General features: G+C 42.5%; 1 protein-coding gene across 1 annotated transcript in view; it reads left to right on the forward strand.

Moving 5' to 3' along the window:
• Window positions 1-16886, forward strand: part of LOC147673594 (maestro heat-like repeat-containing protein family member 1) — an 85203-nt gene that overhangs the window by 41284 nt on the left and 27033 nt on the right. The window contains exons 12-18 of the mRNA XM_086946377.1: window positions 479-540; window positions 2345-2464; window positions 6819-6939; window positions 9049-9089; window positions 9404-9545; window positions 12595-12647; window positions 13179-13286. Of these exons, the coding sequence (XP_086802503.1) occupies window positions 479-540; window positions 2345-2464; window positions 6819-6939; window positions 9049-9089; window positions 9404-9545; window positions 12595-12647; window positions 13179-13286 (647 nt within the window). The remainder of the gene's footprint in view (window positions 1-478; window positions 541-2344; window positions 2465-6818; window positions 6940-9048; window positions 9090-9403; window positions 9546-12594; window positions 12648-13178; window positions 13287-16886) is intronic.

A 16886-nucleotide genomic window follows, 5' to 3' on the forward strand; every position in this document is an offset into this window, starting at 1 on the left:
TTCAGCTACATTAACTGGCAACTTTTCCTGGTAGAGCACTGCAATTTACGAATAAAGTCTTGCTTACATCAACTTCAATTATGTGAATCATGGTGAAGAAATAAAGGAGTGCCACCGTTTTCTTTTCGGTTAATTGTTCCCATTGTGAGCCATTAATGGGACAGGGACACTGTGAAAACCGATCCGGACATAGACACTGGACAGGAACAAAAAGGGAAATAAAATATGGAGCAGGTCAAGACAGACACGCTCAGTGGTACATGATGACACAGACATGCACTGCGAAACAGGAAGGCATTGATAGCCCCATGGGGCTCACAGTCACAGACTCACAAACCAAAACTGAAAGACAGGACCCTCAGGGTGGTAATCACAGTTGATAGTGGAAACTTCACTACTTATGTATTAATCTTGATCTTACTAGACAAAGTCAATATCTATGTGTTATGAACATTTGGTGTATGGCTTTATTTAATAGATTCAGAAGGTGCCTTTTATCTGGATGCTGTCCGTCACGTGCTTGAGGATGACAATCGCAAGGTACCATCAAGCTATTATACGTGTGTTAAAGCACTTTCATAATTAGCAACTCAATCTAATTAAAGTTATGCAGTTTTTGCATAGTGCAGTAGTCCTACTTACATGGACTCAGAGCTGTGGGTTGCACACCACAATCTGTTGACTTTCTCCAAGGCAAGTCTTCAGTGGAGGTGTTGGGTCATGCAACCTCCAGCCATTTCTGTCAGTTCAGTGTGTCTTGTGTTCCATTGTCTCCCTATCCAAGTGGACATATCCCAGTTTTCCTGCCTTAGTCTGTGTCAATGCATTATTTTCAGACCCAATCCGAGAGGTTGCTGATCCCTAATTGTTTAATAAATGTGTGTTAAAAGAAAGTTTGTGTATGCTGTTAACATATTTGGTCTGTATTTCACATTGAGTTGATCTGTAATACCCCGCACTGAGGGTGAGAATGTTGATGATCAAATAAAGGATTTTGAAGTTCAGAATATTAATATCTCCTCAAATCTTTAACAACCGTGGTGTAAGGTATTTCAAATGTCTCTACCAAGAATAATATTTGGGCTATGTCTCAGCAAAATCTCACCAAACGTGGATCGATAATACAGGATAATATTCAATGTGCACGTTTGAAAAGTCTGATTGTAATATAAAAGATGTATTTTATGTAGAAATTGGAATATATGTGACTTTCTTGATGCCATGTATGTCCACAAGGTGCCTGACTTCAGTCCCAAGGATGAAAGCAAGTAACTCAGTATCAGAATCACCTTGTTCAGCATGTTAGCAAGCACAGGACATAGGCACAAAGGAAAATCAACAAAGCTGTTTTCTTTTGATAACGAACAAAAGGCTGTATTCCCATAACTTTGTCTCTATTGGATTCTCTTTGAGAGGTGTATTGGGTTTGTCATTTTTAAGCTCAGGGCACGATATAAACCTAGTTATCCTTAGATATTTTTCAGATTAAACCAGGAACATCAGAGGCAGGACTCTGCTAGGAATGTTAGAATAACAGAAATCAAGCATGGATGTATTCTTTGGCAGTTGAAGCCATTGTGGCCAGATTGTGCAAATATACAGCGTACAGAACAATGTTGGGGATGTTAATTTTAACTCAATACTGGATACAGGAGACTGTGACTATTTACGGTCTTGAGCAAAAACGACTTCTTGAAAGTGATGTGGATCAACCAAACAACAAGGTGTGGGACAATGAACTATAAGTACTGCAACCCATTTGTTATCTGCTGTCCGTTTTGGGATGTCTGCTCAATCTTACAGGTGGAGTAAGACAGCGGCCATCATTCTTCCCACGGACGACTCTAGTTTTTTTTTAATTCCCTCAGCAGTGGAATCCACAGCCTATTGAATTCTCATATGCATTTTTGTAATCAATATCAGGTCCTTAGAGCTTTTTTGTTGGTTGTAACCTACCTAGGCATATTTTGCAATGTTTTTTTAAAATCTTTTATCAAATCTCAGGCACCTGTAGAAGGTGTAGCCCACCTGGAATATTTGAATATTCCCTCAATCACACTTCAGTCAGACACTCTGTAAAAACAGTTTAATTAAATTGACTCTAGTTTCATTCTCAGATTGTCATAAAAACCCTTTTTGCAACATACTTCAAAAGGTTGTATCTAGGTACTGGCTTTCCACACGTAAAAATGTATATCTGTCTACTCTGTGGACAAAAGGAAGGAGAGAATGCATGGTTTCTCACACTCCCTTGCTACTTTCTCACTGGAATGTGTGATTTTCTCCTATTCATACACCAAAAGGGTTTCTCACTAACCATGCTTACCTTTTTTCTCAATTACAGGTTATTCTTACCACTTTAAGTTTAATGTCCAGTTTAACAGCCAAAGGTTGTTATGATTTGAACGGAAGAGCTGTGATGGATTATGTGCTTAAAAAAACCAACCTCCTTTTCAAAGAGCAGGTAAGTGGCAGATGTACATATTTGGGTAGGTAAATGTGTTAGGGAACAGCAACAGTAGTCAGCACACAAGAAATAAGTGGACCTTTTAGCCCCCTTGTGTCCCAATGTTGTTACTTTGCCATATAATATACATCGGCAGTGTCACATATTTGCCCCTGGTAGTAGAATATAGACCGGATGTCCCTCTCGTTAGTTCCCATAGTCTCACCTTGACATTCTATGTTCTTCATCTGAGCTTGATGTTCTCTACTTCCACTCCAGTGCGTCTTTCTCCCTCCGTCACTTTTATGGGTGTCCCTTATCCATTTGTCTGCTTACATTTGCACCTGAAATTCAGCAGCTGTCCATCAGTACCAACACTGTACATGCCTTTTCTTCATGTCTTGTTATTCCAGGGTGCCCATGATGTGAACCAAACCACTCAAGTGAATTTACTTATAGCTTTCACTTCAAGAGTCATTCTTCCAGTACACCCAATCTATGGTTTTTCCATTATTGGGAAAAGTTTAACCTAGTGTACCCTTACTATTGTGGGGTCTGAGTTAGTGATGTCAACTGCAAGTGGAGTCGCTGTCCCAAAGTTCAACTATTGCAGCTGGTTTGTTTCGTACTGTGGCACTTCTGGCAATTTTATAACTTTTATCCTGCGCTTATGTTAGGCAAAATCGTCCACTGTTGTGAACAACGAGTTTCAGAAAGTGGTCTGATAATATCCTTTAGTTATTCTCTTTCTCCTTCATTGCCCTCCTCTTCCACAAGACTCATGTATGATTTTGTATTGGGCACGTCTTCTGTTTCTTCTCTTTTCTTGGACCATCTCAAGTCCTTTGGGCACTTACACTTTGATCCTATCTCTAGTAGCTGGAGGAAACACCTGTCATCTGACTAGGGGCCAGGAATGGGTGTTGGATCAGTGCTCTTCACTGGTGCTTGTGGGGCAGCTGGTGATATGTGGCAGCATGGGCAATGGCAGGTGGCATGGTGTCTGAAAAACTGCAGTATTCTTGGCTTTGTCAGTGTCTCTGGGGGAGTAGGCCACAGTGGTTTATGGTCTCACCAATTCCTCCATAACAGCAGAGGTGCCATGACCTTCTTGATCACTGAACCAGGTAGGACTTCCTCAAGCTTGGCCAATGCATCCATGTTACAGAGTAGTTGTACCAAGATGCACAACTCAAGCCCATGCTCAGTAATATGTGTGGGGATTGGGCACCACTGATGACGTCTGGTATCCATCTCCTTGGGGCCTGACCATAATCCAGAGTGTCTGCAGTCTTACTCTTGGGTTCCCATTAAGCTCAACTAATAGATGAGCCAGACACTGTCCATAGTTTTTTTTACCACAGGCCAGAGGCAGCATGCCAGGAACAATTCAGATGCCTGTCCTTATGTTGCATCGCATTGTAACAATGGTGCTTGAATACCTAGATCCCATCTTGGTAACCAGATGCACATGTTGACTGGCATGAGTGCAAAGAAATAAGATGCTCAGACACTGAGAGAATGGGACTCGCTCCATACACGTCTCAACAGCAGTGCTCCCATGCAGTACATAGGCCTACCACACAATCCAGCCTATGTGAGACAACTGGCCCTTAGACTTTGCCGGGGCTAACTGGGAAATGTCTTGGGTGATTGGGCAAGGCACATGGGCATTCAGCGAATGCACTGATAAGCTGTGTTTTTCACTGATAATACATTATCTAGTGGGCTCCTTTCTGTTACATACCCCGCTTTATCGTTGAAATGCCTAACAGGGCAAACTACCAAATCCTACACAAAGTAGCACAAGCATACTTCAAATCAGTATTTCATATCAACACTGCCTCCCGAAAATGCAGTTCCCGGTTTTGTCTTATTGAGTGTAAGAAGTACCATAATGTAGCACATACTTCCCCGTCAAGCAGCAAGGGGAGAGCTCATGGGGCATCACAATCTTTGTAGTGAGCAAGAGAGACTACCTTGTGGTGCCAGAGGTGCAATGTCTCAGATGTAGTGCCCAGTGCATCAGAACCTTACATATTATAAGTGAGTCCACCGGTATTTTGACTGTATATGAATGCTATACACTTCTCCGCCAAATGACCATATACTTTTATTCTCTGTAGAGCGGAGCATGGGTGCATAACCTCATTTATACATTTTTATTTACATGTTTGCGGCTAGTGGTTTTAATTTCACATTTGAATTTAAGCCAAGAGGTTCTCTCTGTGCTTACAACCTTGATTTGAAAATTGTGATGTTTTCACTCTCAAATCTCTTGACCCTCCATGAGGAGAGAAAACACAGTGAAAATGATGTGAAAATATATGTTGCTTTACTTCTCTTGCTTTTCCACATTTTCACAGGGCACTAGTCACATGGATCCTGAATCTGATGTTGAAGAAGAGACCATCCACATCCAAATCTCTCAGCTCCTCAATAAAATTGCACTACGCCATAAAAATACTGACGAGGTAAGTGAGAAGGATGTGAAATAAGGTGGGTCAATAAACTAGAAGTGTACAAAATATAAAATGCAGAATGTCCAAAGACTCCTCAATTCCCAGGTTATCTTCATTATCCTCTAACTCACATAATAGTATGTTTTAGTAAAGCTCTCTCTGCTGCAGGTTTGTATGTGGGAAATATGCACATAGTGATCTGAACCATGAATGCATGTTTAAAATGCATTCCTTTTCCACCCTCTTTCCTTGCCTTATCATTTATTTTTGTCTCCTCCTCATCTTGTTGTAAAGCGCTCCGATACCCTCGGGTCTGGCCAGCGCTATAGAAAACTTCCAAAATAAAAATAAATAAAAAATACCATGATTTGCCTTCGGGAAAGCACTGGACTTTGGAATAGTATTTACTATTCCAACTCCAGTCTGTGCAACTGAAGGGAAAGAGTTGGACTTAAAGTACAACATTAGTTCAACAACGCTTTCCTTCAGGGAAGTGGTTGTATTGGCTTGCTTGATAAAGGAATGCATTGAAAAGACACATTAGGGCACGTACAGCAATTCCGAGTCTTGCAGGGCAATGTGTTGGGATCTTAAATACCTTAAAAACATCTTGTCTTCCTGCCAGAAGCTGCCAGAAAGACAGTGGTCCAGACTTTATTCATGTTGAGACTGTATTACTGCATTGTTCTGTATTTCGGAGTGTCACAGACATGATGAAGAAGACGAGAGTGGGTGCAGAATATGGCAGCTTGGCTGCTAGTTCATCTGCCTAGGCACTCACCATCAGCCCCAGCTCTACCAATGCTGCTCTGGCTTCTGTAAGGCATTGGGTATATTTCAAAGCCATGTGCTATTGTCACAAGATTCTCAATCACAAAGGCCCTAAATATCTTCACCTCTGATCACACCTTATCTTCCTAAAAGATATCTGAGATCAGCTGATGCCTCTCTTGCATCTATCCCCAGAATCAAAAGTGCTCACATTGGAGGCCATTCCTTCAACTACTTGGCAGCAAGATGTGGAACTCCCTACCACTTTGGCTTAGGCAAGAAAAATCTGAAATACGATATCACAAGAATTTAAAAACATGTTTTTTCACGCTAACTTAGATTAGGGGAATTCATATTCTTACTCTGTATAATAGAACTGATACCCTAGTGCTGGGACACGCAGCTGACGCAGCTATGTGCTTTATAAATCCCATTATTATTATTATTATTAGTGGTTTGGACCATGTTGTTAAGGCACACCGTGATTTGAGACGCAATGTAAAGTCTGTTTCCTCTGCTGCAGGGATAGAGGTCTGCTGTCCCATGCAGTCCTCATTCCCAGCATTTCCGGCATTCATAGAAGATTGTCGAATCCTACCTCATTTTTTTTAATGAGGCAGGAGGTTCTCCAAATTATTCTAAAGAGCAAAACATAGCTACTCAATCTCCATCTCTTATTTGCTACTTGCCAGATGATACATCAAACACCAATATTTCATATCAACAGGGTCGTTCATTCCCAGCCATAGCTTTACACACTCTGGCACATTTATAAAGATAGTTCTGTTTTGTGATTGTTATGAGGATAACAGCAGATAATGAGATAATTTACAAAGCGGCTCACTCACAGGGTTTTTGGAGAATAAATGTTTCACTCATTCTCTGCAAATAATTGCTCGGATATAGAATCACGGATTGTAGCATTCTACAGGGTTGGTGCTACATCAGTGTAATACCAGCAATCTGTCTTGGACCCCATCAGCAAGGAATGGTATCAGGAAGGGGATAATACAAATGTAGCCCCATCTCCAGAAGACCCACCAGAAACCCTCCCACCGGCTATGACTGTTTATCTGTGGGAATGCAGCCTTATTAAATGCTAATGATACTAATAACACATTCGCTGCTCTTTCTTGCAGGGATTTTGGAAAGAGATTTTGAGCTACATGCTGGAAGATGACTATACTTCATCTGTGCCAGCACTGTGCCAGATGCTACTTGTTGTAGATAAGAAAGCAAGCATCAACTTTCATGAATGTGGTGAGTCTTAAGCATCCTACTCATTGACACAGTGGGATCTACCATTAAAGGTGGTTAATGCTGCCTCCTCCACTCCCCAGATCCCCTCTTACTTTGTCATGATCAGGCATGAGTTGAAGAACCAGTCCATTAGCTCAGGATGTTATGGTTAAGTTACTATAGAATGTGGGTGTCAATATTTCAAATAACATTTATTGCTATCCTTTTAGAGATATATGTGGCTGTGCTGATGTTGCTGCTCGCTGTGAGCCTTATTCACAAGGAATTAACTAATTGCTGTGCCTCAAGCCATTTGGCTGTGCCACGCTGCGTTAATTCCGAACCACCGGGATGCTTCATATCTACAATGATATAATGGATCCCTTTGCTCTCCCAGTGCTGGTGCATAATTGGCTGCCATGCACCTATGAAGGCACCCTTGTACCATGGTGCAAGGGTGGCTGCGTCACAGGGATGATTGGTTTTGTGCAGTAAGGCATATCTTTGTTTTTATGCAGTTAGGCATACCTTTGCGCACAAAAACAATCACAATAGGTAATTTCCTCTTCCTAAATGTGCTGCAGTATGCAGTACACGTAGAAAGAGATAAACAACGAGGAGAAATACAAATATTTGTTCTTGTTACACCTCCCTATACCTCCCCCTGGGGAGGTGTAGCATTCTGACACATTTCCAGGTGTACTATTTCTTGTAAATCTGGAAATGCAACAGAAGCCTTGGGTGTTGTGCAGGAAATCTCACAGCAAAACCCATGGCACAACTGTTCCACACAAAGTGTTGCGTGTAAAGGGGCCATATTTACAAGGGCATTAAAAGCCACGCAGGGTGTATTTACCTGTCCTTGTAAATATGGAGCAGCAGGTTGCACTGCTGGTGTGATGCACAGGTGGCACAAGGGGCTTGTAAATAGTCCCTGTATACTTTTTGTAGTTTGCCAGACATAAAGTGACTTTCCTGTTTGTTTCAGCTCTTAGTCTAGTTAATGCTCCTACCCCCTAAATGCAATGTACTAACTGTCCCAGGTTTCCACACACCATGAGGCTACTCAGGGCTCTAATGCTCCTCTTCAAACCTTGGAGTATTCTTGCTCTCCATGATGTTACTTCTGTCTAGTATGTTGATCATGCCCTGCTGGGTATGGTACCTATTTATGTGTTGTTACTTTTGCCGACCGCAACAGGGATGTATTTTATTTCTCCATGGAGTTACTTTTAGTTATAATATTTGTCTCTGCAATGTTTCTGGTTGAAAATTATGGACTTCAGCTCCATACTAAAATGCTAGTTATTGGCCCTCACTTGTAAGCAGGGATGCATGCTCAATGATGGTAAGTGAAAATAAATATTTTGACTGACTCCAAGGTTACGAAGGAGATTCGCATCTGGTGGTGAATACCTGTAATTGCTATAATTCCAGGGATCCAATTAGCTCTCCCTGCTCAACTTTCCAGTGGATGTGTTGATAAAGTGCAAGTGACCTGGGCAGATGGTATCATAGTCTATTTATTTGTCAGTCATGTTAGGAGTCCTGAACAGAATCGAACAGGGAAAATATGTGCTCGTTCTTGTTTGCCCCAGGTCGTTAACCTTATTAGAAAATAGATATGCAAGAACATGTTCTAGAGTCCTCTTTTCTTCTGGGGTATCCGCTGTCAGAAAATGGCTCCCATTTTTCCATGGTCCTTCAGGATGCAAAGCACGTCCACGGCTCATGACGCATCCTCTCTTATCCCACTGGAGTCTTCTATCCCTCAATGAAAGCCGCAGCAGGAACCTGTGCATGGCAGCTCAGGTAGCTCCTCCTCCAGCTTTCATTTCTTGACAGCAACCGCTAAGGGAGGCAGGAAGAGAATTGCAGCATAGGTTGTCAAGGTTCTGTACACCCCTGGGCGCTCCTTAGTGGTATGGGTGCCTTTGCCAGTATTTGCAGGAATTTCAAAGCATCCTCATGACCGCTAGAGGCTCATTGAAATGCCACCCATCATCTTCTTTGCAGGTACTACTGGGTGTCTTAAGTGTGTGTGCCAGCCATATGTCTTCCTTTGGCAAGTATTGCTCAGTAATTTATGGATTGAGTATGACATGTCTTTGTTCTTTTGTACCTAAACAGCTAAAGGAATTCCAATACACAGACTCTTCATAAGATTGCTGGTGAGTATCACATTCCACACCCATCATATTCCACCAGATCCCTCTTCCCAAGTTGTTTGCTGCCATTTCTATGCAACCTGCTAATAGAGATCTTAAATTCAACTCAGCTTTTATCCTTTTGAATTTGATGGTTTTATTTCCAGTAAATTGGTTATCAGTACGACATGCTACTTACATTGTACAGAAACAGCCAAAATGTGGTTGGTACTAAGTACTGTGTAGAGGACAAGGTAGTATTTCCAGAAGTTTTAAAGGCTAGAGAATAGGAACTCATGAAAGAATAAATTTCTGAATTCTTTGTTGTGGGTTTTCAGGTAATTTCTTCATATCCTCGCTGGGATGTCGAAAGGGGAACTTCAGTCTTGGCTTTTCTCAAGCGCCTGATTCCTGCAAATTACCCATTTCTAGCAAAACTCCTCAAAATGAAGATCCCGCCGCTGATAACATATTTAGAAGGTGAGACCCCAAAGCATGAACCAGTGAGCACACAATTTAAACAAGTATTAGCCTCATAGCTGCTATGGAACGTCCAGCTCCAGTGCTGGACGTTCCATTGCGCAGGTGAGGTTCGAACGTTCAACGGCCGACGGCAGCACTACGGAGGTAGTGGTGCCGTCGGCCACCGAACGTGCGCAGCACCTAAGGGGTTAATGGCATTTCAAACAACCATTGACCAATGACAAAGCCATTAAGTCTGGTGTTGGCTCGTAGCTTTTAGACCTTGTCCACTCATGTTTTTTTCACGGTTTTTATAAACTTGTATTGTGGGAGGTGATGCCAGGTACATACCAAGATAAAAAATAGTGTTTTGGTCTCAAAAGGTCACATTCTTATTGTTGTCCCAGGAACTAAATGAAAATAATTTGTGTGTGGATGTGCTTCTTGTGAAAAAGCAGAACGCCATTGTTCACAGTAAAGTTAGCCAACGGCAGAATTGGCCCATGATGTATGCTGCGGAGGACAAAAGAGAATGTGAATGATAGGACACGTTAGACCAGCAGATGAGGAGGTCTGGCTGAAGGCTTGTATAAGTAAGCAAAAAAAGAAATAGTCACAGTCTTTCTTTGTTGCTGGCCGATGCCATACTCCAAACCGAATGAGGCAATAACAGAAACGGAGTCAGGTATCTTCTTGCAAGTTCTGGGTTACTTCCGCATATAACAGAAAGGCAGTTGACACATTGGTTTGCCGAACAAAATCAGTTTAATACAAAGCTTCTGCCATGAAGCGCTTCATCTGTCAGACGCAGCCTTGATCACATAAGAATGCGGCATCTTGATTCAGTGTTTTATAGTACATATGTGCCAAAAAATTCCATAAACATAGAAAACATTTCTTCAGTATATCCAAGGTAAACATTATTTTAGAGCACTACCTGTTTTGGCACCTTTTCTTTTATTTCAATTGTGAGTTATTGTAACAACTCAGTAGCACCAACTCTTCTAATGACTAAACTCGAAACAAAGACCCCTGGTGGCCTCAATACAGAAGAGATTTTGCACACACATTTATAAACACCAAACGCTCTCTCTGCGTTTGTATTAGAAGTAGGTATTAGTCAGGGTACATGGTAGGTTAGATTAGTCTACTCGGGCATAACATTGTTTGTGTGATGACTAAGGATGAACAGGGTATTTCACAGCAATTAATATGAAAGAAAATGTTAGAACTCTGGTACAACCATATGTTGCAGTTAAAAGTAATGTTTTAAATGTTGTATAATTGAATCCTACTATGTGAGAAGTTCACATGGAGGAACATTTAGAAAAGTTGGTGATATTATGTTGTTAATAAATTGATTGATACATATTTCTGTAAGGTTAGACACCCTTGTTTTCTGAAAAACAAGATTTATAGTTCAGCCTGTGTAGCAGATATCATGCGGAAGTGTTTTATTGTGTTTTTAAGGTAGAATTAATTGCAAATTATAATGTCACTTATGTGAATTAGTCGGGTAGTTCCTACAAATCTACAAAGGATCTCCACGTTTTAGACAACATAAACTAAGGGATTGGTGTCCAGACTGATTCCAGACACCCCCAAAGGATATGTTAGTATGTAGACCAGCTAGCTCACAGTGCCACTATAAGCCCCACAACCATACCAAGGAGAAAATAGTTTCTGGCAACTATCGAACATGAGAACTCTGACCCCTCAGGGATCATGGAAACAGTACAATACTTTTTGCTTGGTCACTTGTGCTCACTTTATCTCAGAGAGATACACAGACTAAATGGTGGGGGCCTTTTCAATAAGTATTTATTGAACCAGAGTCATTCTAGCATAAAATACATGTGCTGCAACAACCACAAGACAGAAACAGATATAGACGATTACAAGCACCAATAGAGTAAATAAAAAGTAGAATTCTACCATGGTGCTAAAATAGTGAATATATGCAGACATATAAATACATGAAGTTAATAGTGCGTACTCCTATAATGCAAACCCTAACTAGATGTACCTAAGTGTACCTAGCATGTATGTTGGTGTATAGCCAAGAACCTCCCAGGAAAGAGCAAACCCCAATACCTGATGTGAGAAAGAAAAGGACCCCATCTTGGTCTCGAGTGGACAACCCACAAGTAATGTCAGACGACTGCTAACTGGAGTGTCTGCATGCAGGGACTTCAGCGTCTCTTGTCAGCATGTCAGCATAGAATCTTTTTCTCCTCCGGCTTGCCCAGCAAAGATGTTCTACTTATATACCCGAAAGGTACCATCAAGGGTTCTACCTAGACGTGCCATGGTACTGTGGGCATGTCAGCCAAGGATGACGAGAGTGGTGACCCTTATACAGAGTTATTATGCACAAGATTGTAATCCTGCTGTGATACTAAGAATCCTCATGCATAATAAATTAGGCTAGTTTTTTGAGAAAACTACACAACATTTATGCAGCACCTAACTAGGTAGAAGGTCAGGGCCAGAACTGTTATGTAGAGCAAGGTAGGACAAATGTCAGTAAAAGCTTGTGCGACTACCTAGGACTATATTGGGGTACACTGGGTATTATAGCAAATTAAGAAGTGTTACAAAATATTTTGGTCTTTGATATAATAAAGGAGTATTGTTCTATGTGTATGTAATTTTAGAGCACATATGCACTTTTTTACTCGTGAACCACAACGGCGATCCCCTATGTGATCAAGGCTTCATCTGACAGCTGAAATGCTTATTTGGCAGTAGCTCTGTAATAAACTGATTTTCTGCAAACAAGTGGTGTGGTGACCTTCCTGTTATATAAGAAAGGAAACCAGAATATATAAACCTAAAATTACAACCAGATATAAGGAGCTAAGAGTGACATCAAGGGCACATGAACAACTAATGACCATGAACTCAATTACGAGGACAGGCTGAGCCAACAAACACATTTTGCACACTTTGAATTGTGTGAATCTACTTCTGCTAGTGCTTGGTATGTAAACACATTGCCTTTGAAATGTTGCTTGCTATTCACTTTTACTTACATATATTTCTTTTTTACCAACTACTATTTCAGCTTCCACGGAAAGAACCTTTGACTTGGCAAAGTGGAAATGCACGCTTGTTTCGGTAAGGATGAATTGCTAATGAATGTCTCACATGACGCTTGTCTCTCTGTTTTCCATAGCCACTCATTCAGCGTGAATATATGCAGATAATAAATTCACCCCATCATAGTGCTGTTCTGCTATGAGGTTGCACTATTCTCCCCATATCCCTATTATTTCTATGGATTATGATCGTTACTATGATGTTGATTATGATTGGGCACAGAGGGGAGCAGCTGTACTCGGTGCATAACATTTCACTAATATGCAATATTTACCAGAAGCATTAAAAACCTTATTGGCCCAAGTTGACATTCATAAAACTGGAAATTGCATGCTTACGACACCTAGTCCTACATGTATCAGAGTTTATCTGCATGTTTTACCCAGGTAAATTACAGGCTCTACAGTGATCATTGCATTACTCATAAATCTGACTGTTGTTGCACAGGGCTACAAATGTATCTTCTCAAAATCACTGCAGACGCCAGCCGTGGATACTGCATTTACGTTTCTATTACTGCATTAAAGTCTCTCACTGTTTTCCTTGCAGTTCCTGGGGACTATCCTAAAACAAGCCCCATACAGAGAATGGCATGTCTCTTTTATGGAAGAACTCACCGAACAGATTGACAGTTTTGCCCATCATGTGAATGAGGAGGTTAGTGTTCTCAAGGGTCAGTATTGAACCATTGGGGAAGTCAATTTAACACAAAGTCGGAGAAGGGTAGAACTGTGTATTCCATTAGTAAAGGTAATTTTTATAATATGGGTACACAGCATTGGGCTTAGCCTGTTGGGAAAATCAGGTATGGTTCTCCCGCTCCCTGGAAGGACTGACCTACTAAGAAGCAGATGGAGATGAACTCCCTGAGATAATCCTCTCCACTTGAATCAATAAAAGCCACAACATTTCAGGGCTATACTCATTTCCCTAATAGATCTCCTTTAGCCAATAGGTAGTCTTCATGTTAGAGCCAATCCCCATTCAGGGGATGTGAGGCCATATTCATGCAAAAAGCAGTGGAGATATTGTTCTTATCAAAAAGCAAAGAAGAAAGGAAGGCGGGCAAAGAAGGGGGAATCTTAAGGATTATTTCTTGGTGCCCTCACACATCACTGAGTATGTAATACTTCATAGTGGGCTTGCTTCTCATAGGTCTAGCGCTATAATGCCCTACGGGCCCCATGAAAGGTCACTTTAAGGGAGATCTTTTTCTTTTTGCTGTCTGATGAGAAGTGCTTGTGTAAGGGCATTTTGAATGTGAGGGGTGGAGTACATGTGTACAGTGAAGTAAAGGGAGACTAAAACTATCTAAGAGATACCGAACTGAACTGTAATGTGATGGTTCCCTTGGTAGGATTAAAAAAATATAATTTGGTTGGGGCTAAAACAGGGGTGTGATGTACCCAAGTAGACTAAATCTGTGAGTGTGGTCAGGTTTCGATGGCCTAAAAAGGTTCCACAATGATTCGTCAGGACCAAAAATATGGGGGATAGTCCGACCCCACACCTAAGACATGATATGCTGCTAAGGTATTCCTTTAGAAGAAAATACCTGGTTCAAAATGTTTAGAACTGATCATCTAACCTAGAAAATAAATGAAAAATTAAAGAAAACACTCATTAAACAAATGTTTGTATGTTTGGTTCAATGTGTCACCAGAATCGATTTTCCAACTCACTGTATCATAGTGTCTCTAAAGGTAGACATGTGCATGCTATTTTTGGCGCTGACCAGTCACCACAACGTGAAAGAAGGGAAAAACACACAAGTACATATAATATAACAGAATAAGCAAGTGAACATACATGGAACAAACAAAATAAACCAATCGGTGTTTGTGTTACTCAGCGTATCATAAGTTATTGGATGTCCTCCATTGTGAGTGACGGGTCTTACCCTTTGGATCAATTAATTATGCCCTATAGGTCAAAAGCAGAGGGTAGTGCTCAGCTGCTGACAGTGGAAAAAACTATGATGGTCAGTAAAAAGAAACAGTAAATCAAGGGGCCCCAAATGACTTAGTGCTAAAAGAAAAAGAAAAAGTTTTCAAGAGAAGCAACCATACTCACATGGTTTCTGAACGGAGAGCACAGGAGACCTACCCTCCTCTGCTCGCCTGGCTCGAGACTGAGCAGAGGAGAAGACCTGTCATTGAAGGTACGGGCAATTGGAGCGGTTGTCCTCAGGTGTGGTGTGGGCAGCAGCTGGAAGGAGTGATGACCTAGTGGACAATGAGGAGAGGAGAGGAGGGGAGGGGCGAGCTTGAGCCAAAAGGAGTGAGCTTCTCACGTGCTGATGTAACAGAGATATCATGTCTCAGTGGTGCCTATCCCAGAGTGTGCAGTGGTTAAAAGCTGGGCATCCCAAAGTCATCCATGGTTTTTGTAAGGTGGCCTCTAAGTAGTAAACTAAGACAGTTGAATGTTTTGTTAATCAAGGGTAATGGTAAGAGAAAAGTATAGTAAACCTAAATACTCTTGCATATACAGTGATGGAGAGCTAATCAGGTGCACATAACTCCTAGCGATCCCTCATGGTGGAATCTAGGCATATTGGCATCTGTGTTCATGTTGGAAATCTAGGCCACCTCATGTAATAAGTAACACGAGGAGGCCAAGTGGTCTATTCCCAATGGATTAGGGTGCTTGGTGGGCACTATTGGGAAATGTCAAATGAGGAGAAGAGGAAAGAGAAGAGGTAGGCTGGAGCCAATAGGAGCAAGCCCCTCATGTGCTTGTGTAGCAAAAGTATCGTCCCTCCGTGGTGGACATCTTGGAGTGTGTAGCGGTCAAATGCAGGCCGACCAAAGTTGTCAATGGTATTAGTAAGGCGGCTTCTGATGGATACAACTGCCAGTGTATTCCTCACCTTGTGAATATCCCCCTGCGTCAGCAACGTTCGGAAAATTCTTTGTAGCTCGCCGGCGTGGATGACGTTACAGGAACACACAACATCGCGTGCGGCTCCGCTGACGCCACCGACTCCATAATAGGCCTACGCCGGCGTGATGACATCAGTTCCCTTTTTTCCACGTCGTCGACGCTAACGGTTTCGGGGAACCTCTGTAGCTGTTAGTAACTTTGTTACTGTTTTTCTCTGTTTGGTGTCTTCTTGCTTCTTTGTTTCTCGCTGAAGATGTCGTCTAAGAAGACCGGGTTCAAGCCATGTGGGGAGTGCGGCAAGATAATGTCGATTACGGACCCACGCGAGGATTGTATCTGGTGCCTGAGTTCGGACCACAATGTCAAAGGCTGTTCTTCGTGTAAGAAGATGAACCCGAAGGCTCTTCGAGAGAGGGAAGCAAAACTTCTGGTGGTGAAGTTGAAAGGTAGAAAGGAGAAGAAGACTTTGAGATAGCGTTCGAGTAGGGCGAGGTCGAAGTCGAGGTCGAGGTCCCGCACGGCGTCGCCTTCGAGGTCGTCATCTTGTCATGCTTCGAGGTCAACGAAGAAGAGGCATAAGAAGCGAAGGCATGGATCTCGACATCACTCTGGTAAGGACTCGGAGTCGCAACCGAAGTCGCCTAAGAGGAGGCATAGAAAAGATGAGGTGTCTCCTTCACCTGGTGTTCCAGAAGGTGAGGCTTCGCCCTTGGAATCGCCAGTGCGTTCTCCGGCTCCGGTATCGGATCTCTCTCCGCGCCGTCCCCGGCTCGAGAGGAAGAAGAGGCTCCATTACCTGAGGGCTGGATGACTCCAGTCCATCCGCCTGTGGAAGAGGAGGCGAATCTGGAACCTCCGATAGAGCATCCTGTGGGTCCTTACCCGCCCTTCCCAGCTCCAGGTCAAGACCCTACTTCGTTTTTAAACACAATGTATGGAGTCTACACGAGAGCTTTGTACCCCTCTGGTGCACCTTCGGGGTCCCATGGGCCAATTGGCATGTAATTTAGTAGTTCCCCACTCCTATGCTCCAGCTCCTTTTATGCCATTTATGCCGGTGCCGGCTCCGCCTTGGCATTTCTCGGCGCCTCCGAGGTCGTCGACGCCGATTCCATCGTCGCCGGCTCCGGCTCAACCTCGTGAGCAGCGACCTGGGCTTCCGGATCCGATCTCAACGCCAGCACCGGCTCCGTCTGAGTCGGTCACGGATCCGACGGCGCGACTCTTGAAGGAGAGATCGAGGCGAGAAGCTCAGCGCCTTATAGAGGAGCAACGATTTAGAGAGGCTGAGGTGGAAGAAGGTGAGCTTCAGGAGGACTATTTTGATGATTTGAGGGATGCTAGTGGTTTGGAGCTTTTCCCTGAATGGGA

The sequence above is a fragment of the Lissotriton vulgaris genome, chromosome 12 (assembly GCF_964263255.1).
Source record: "Lissotriton vulgaris chromosome 12, aLisVul1.2, whole genome shotgun sequence".
Classification (NCBI taxonomy): domain Eukaryota; kingdom Metazoa; phylum Chordata; class Amphibia; order Caudata; family Salamandridae; genus Lissotriton; species Lissotriton vulgaris.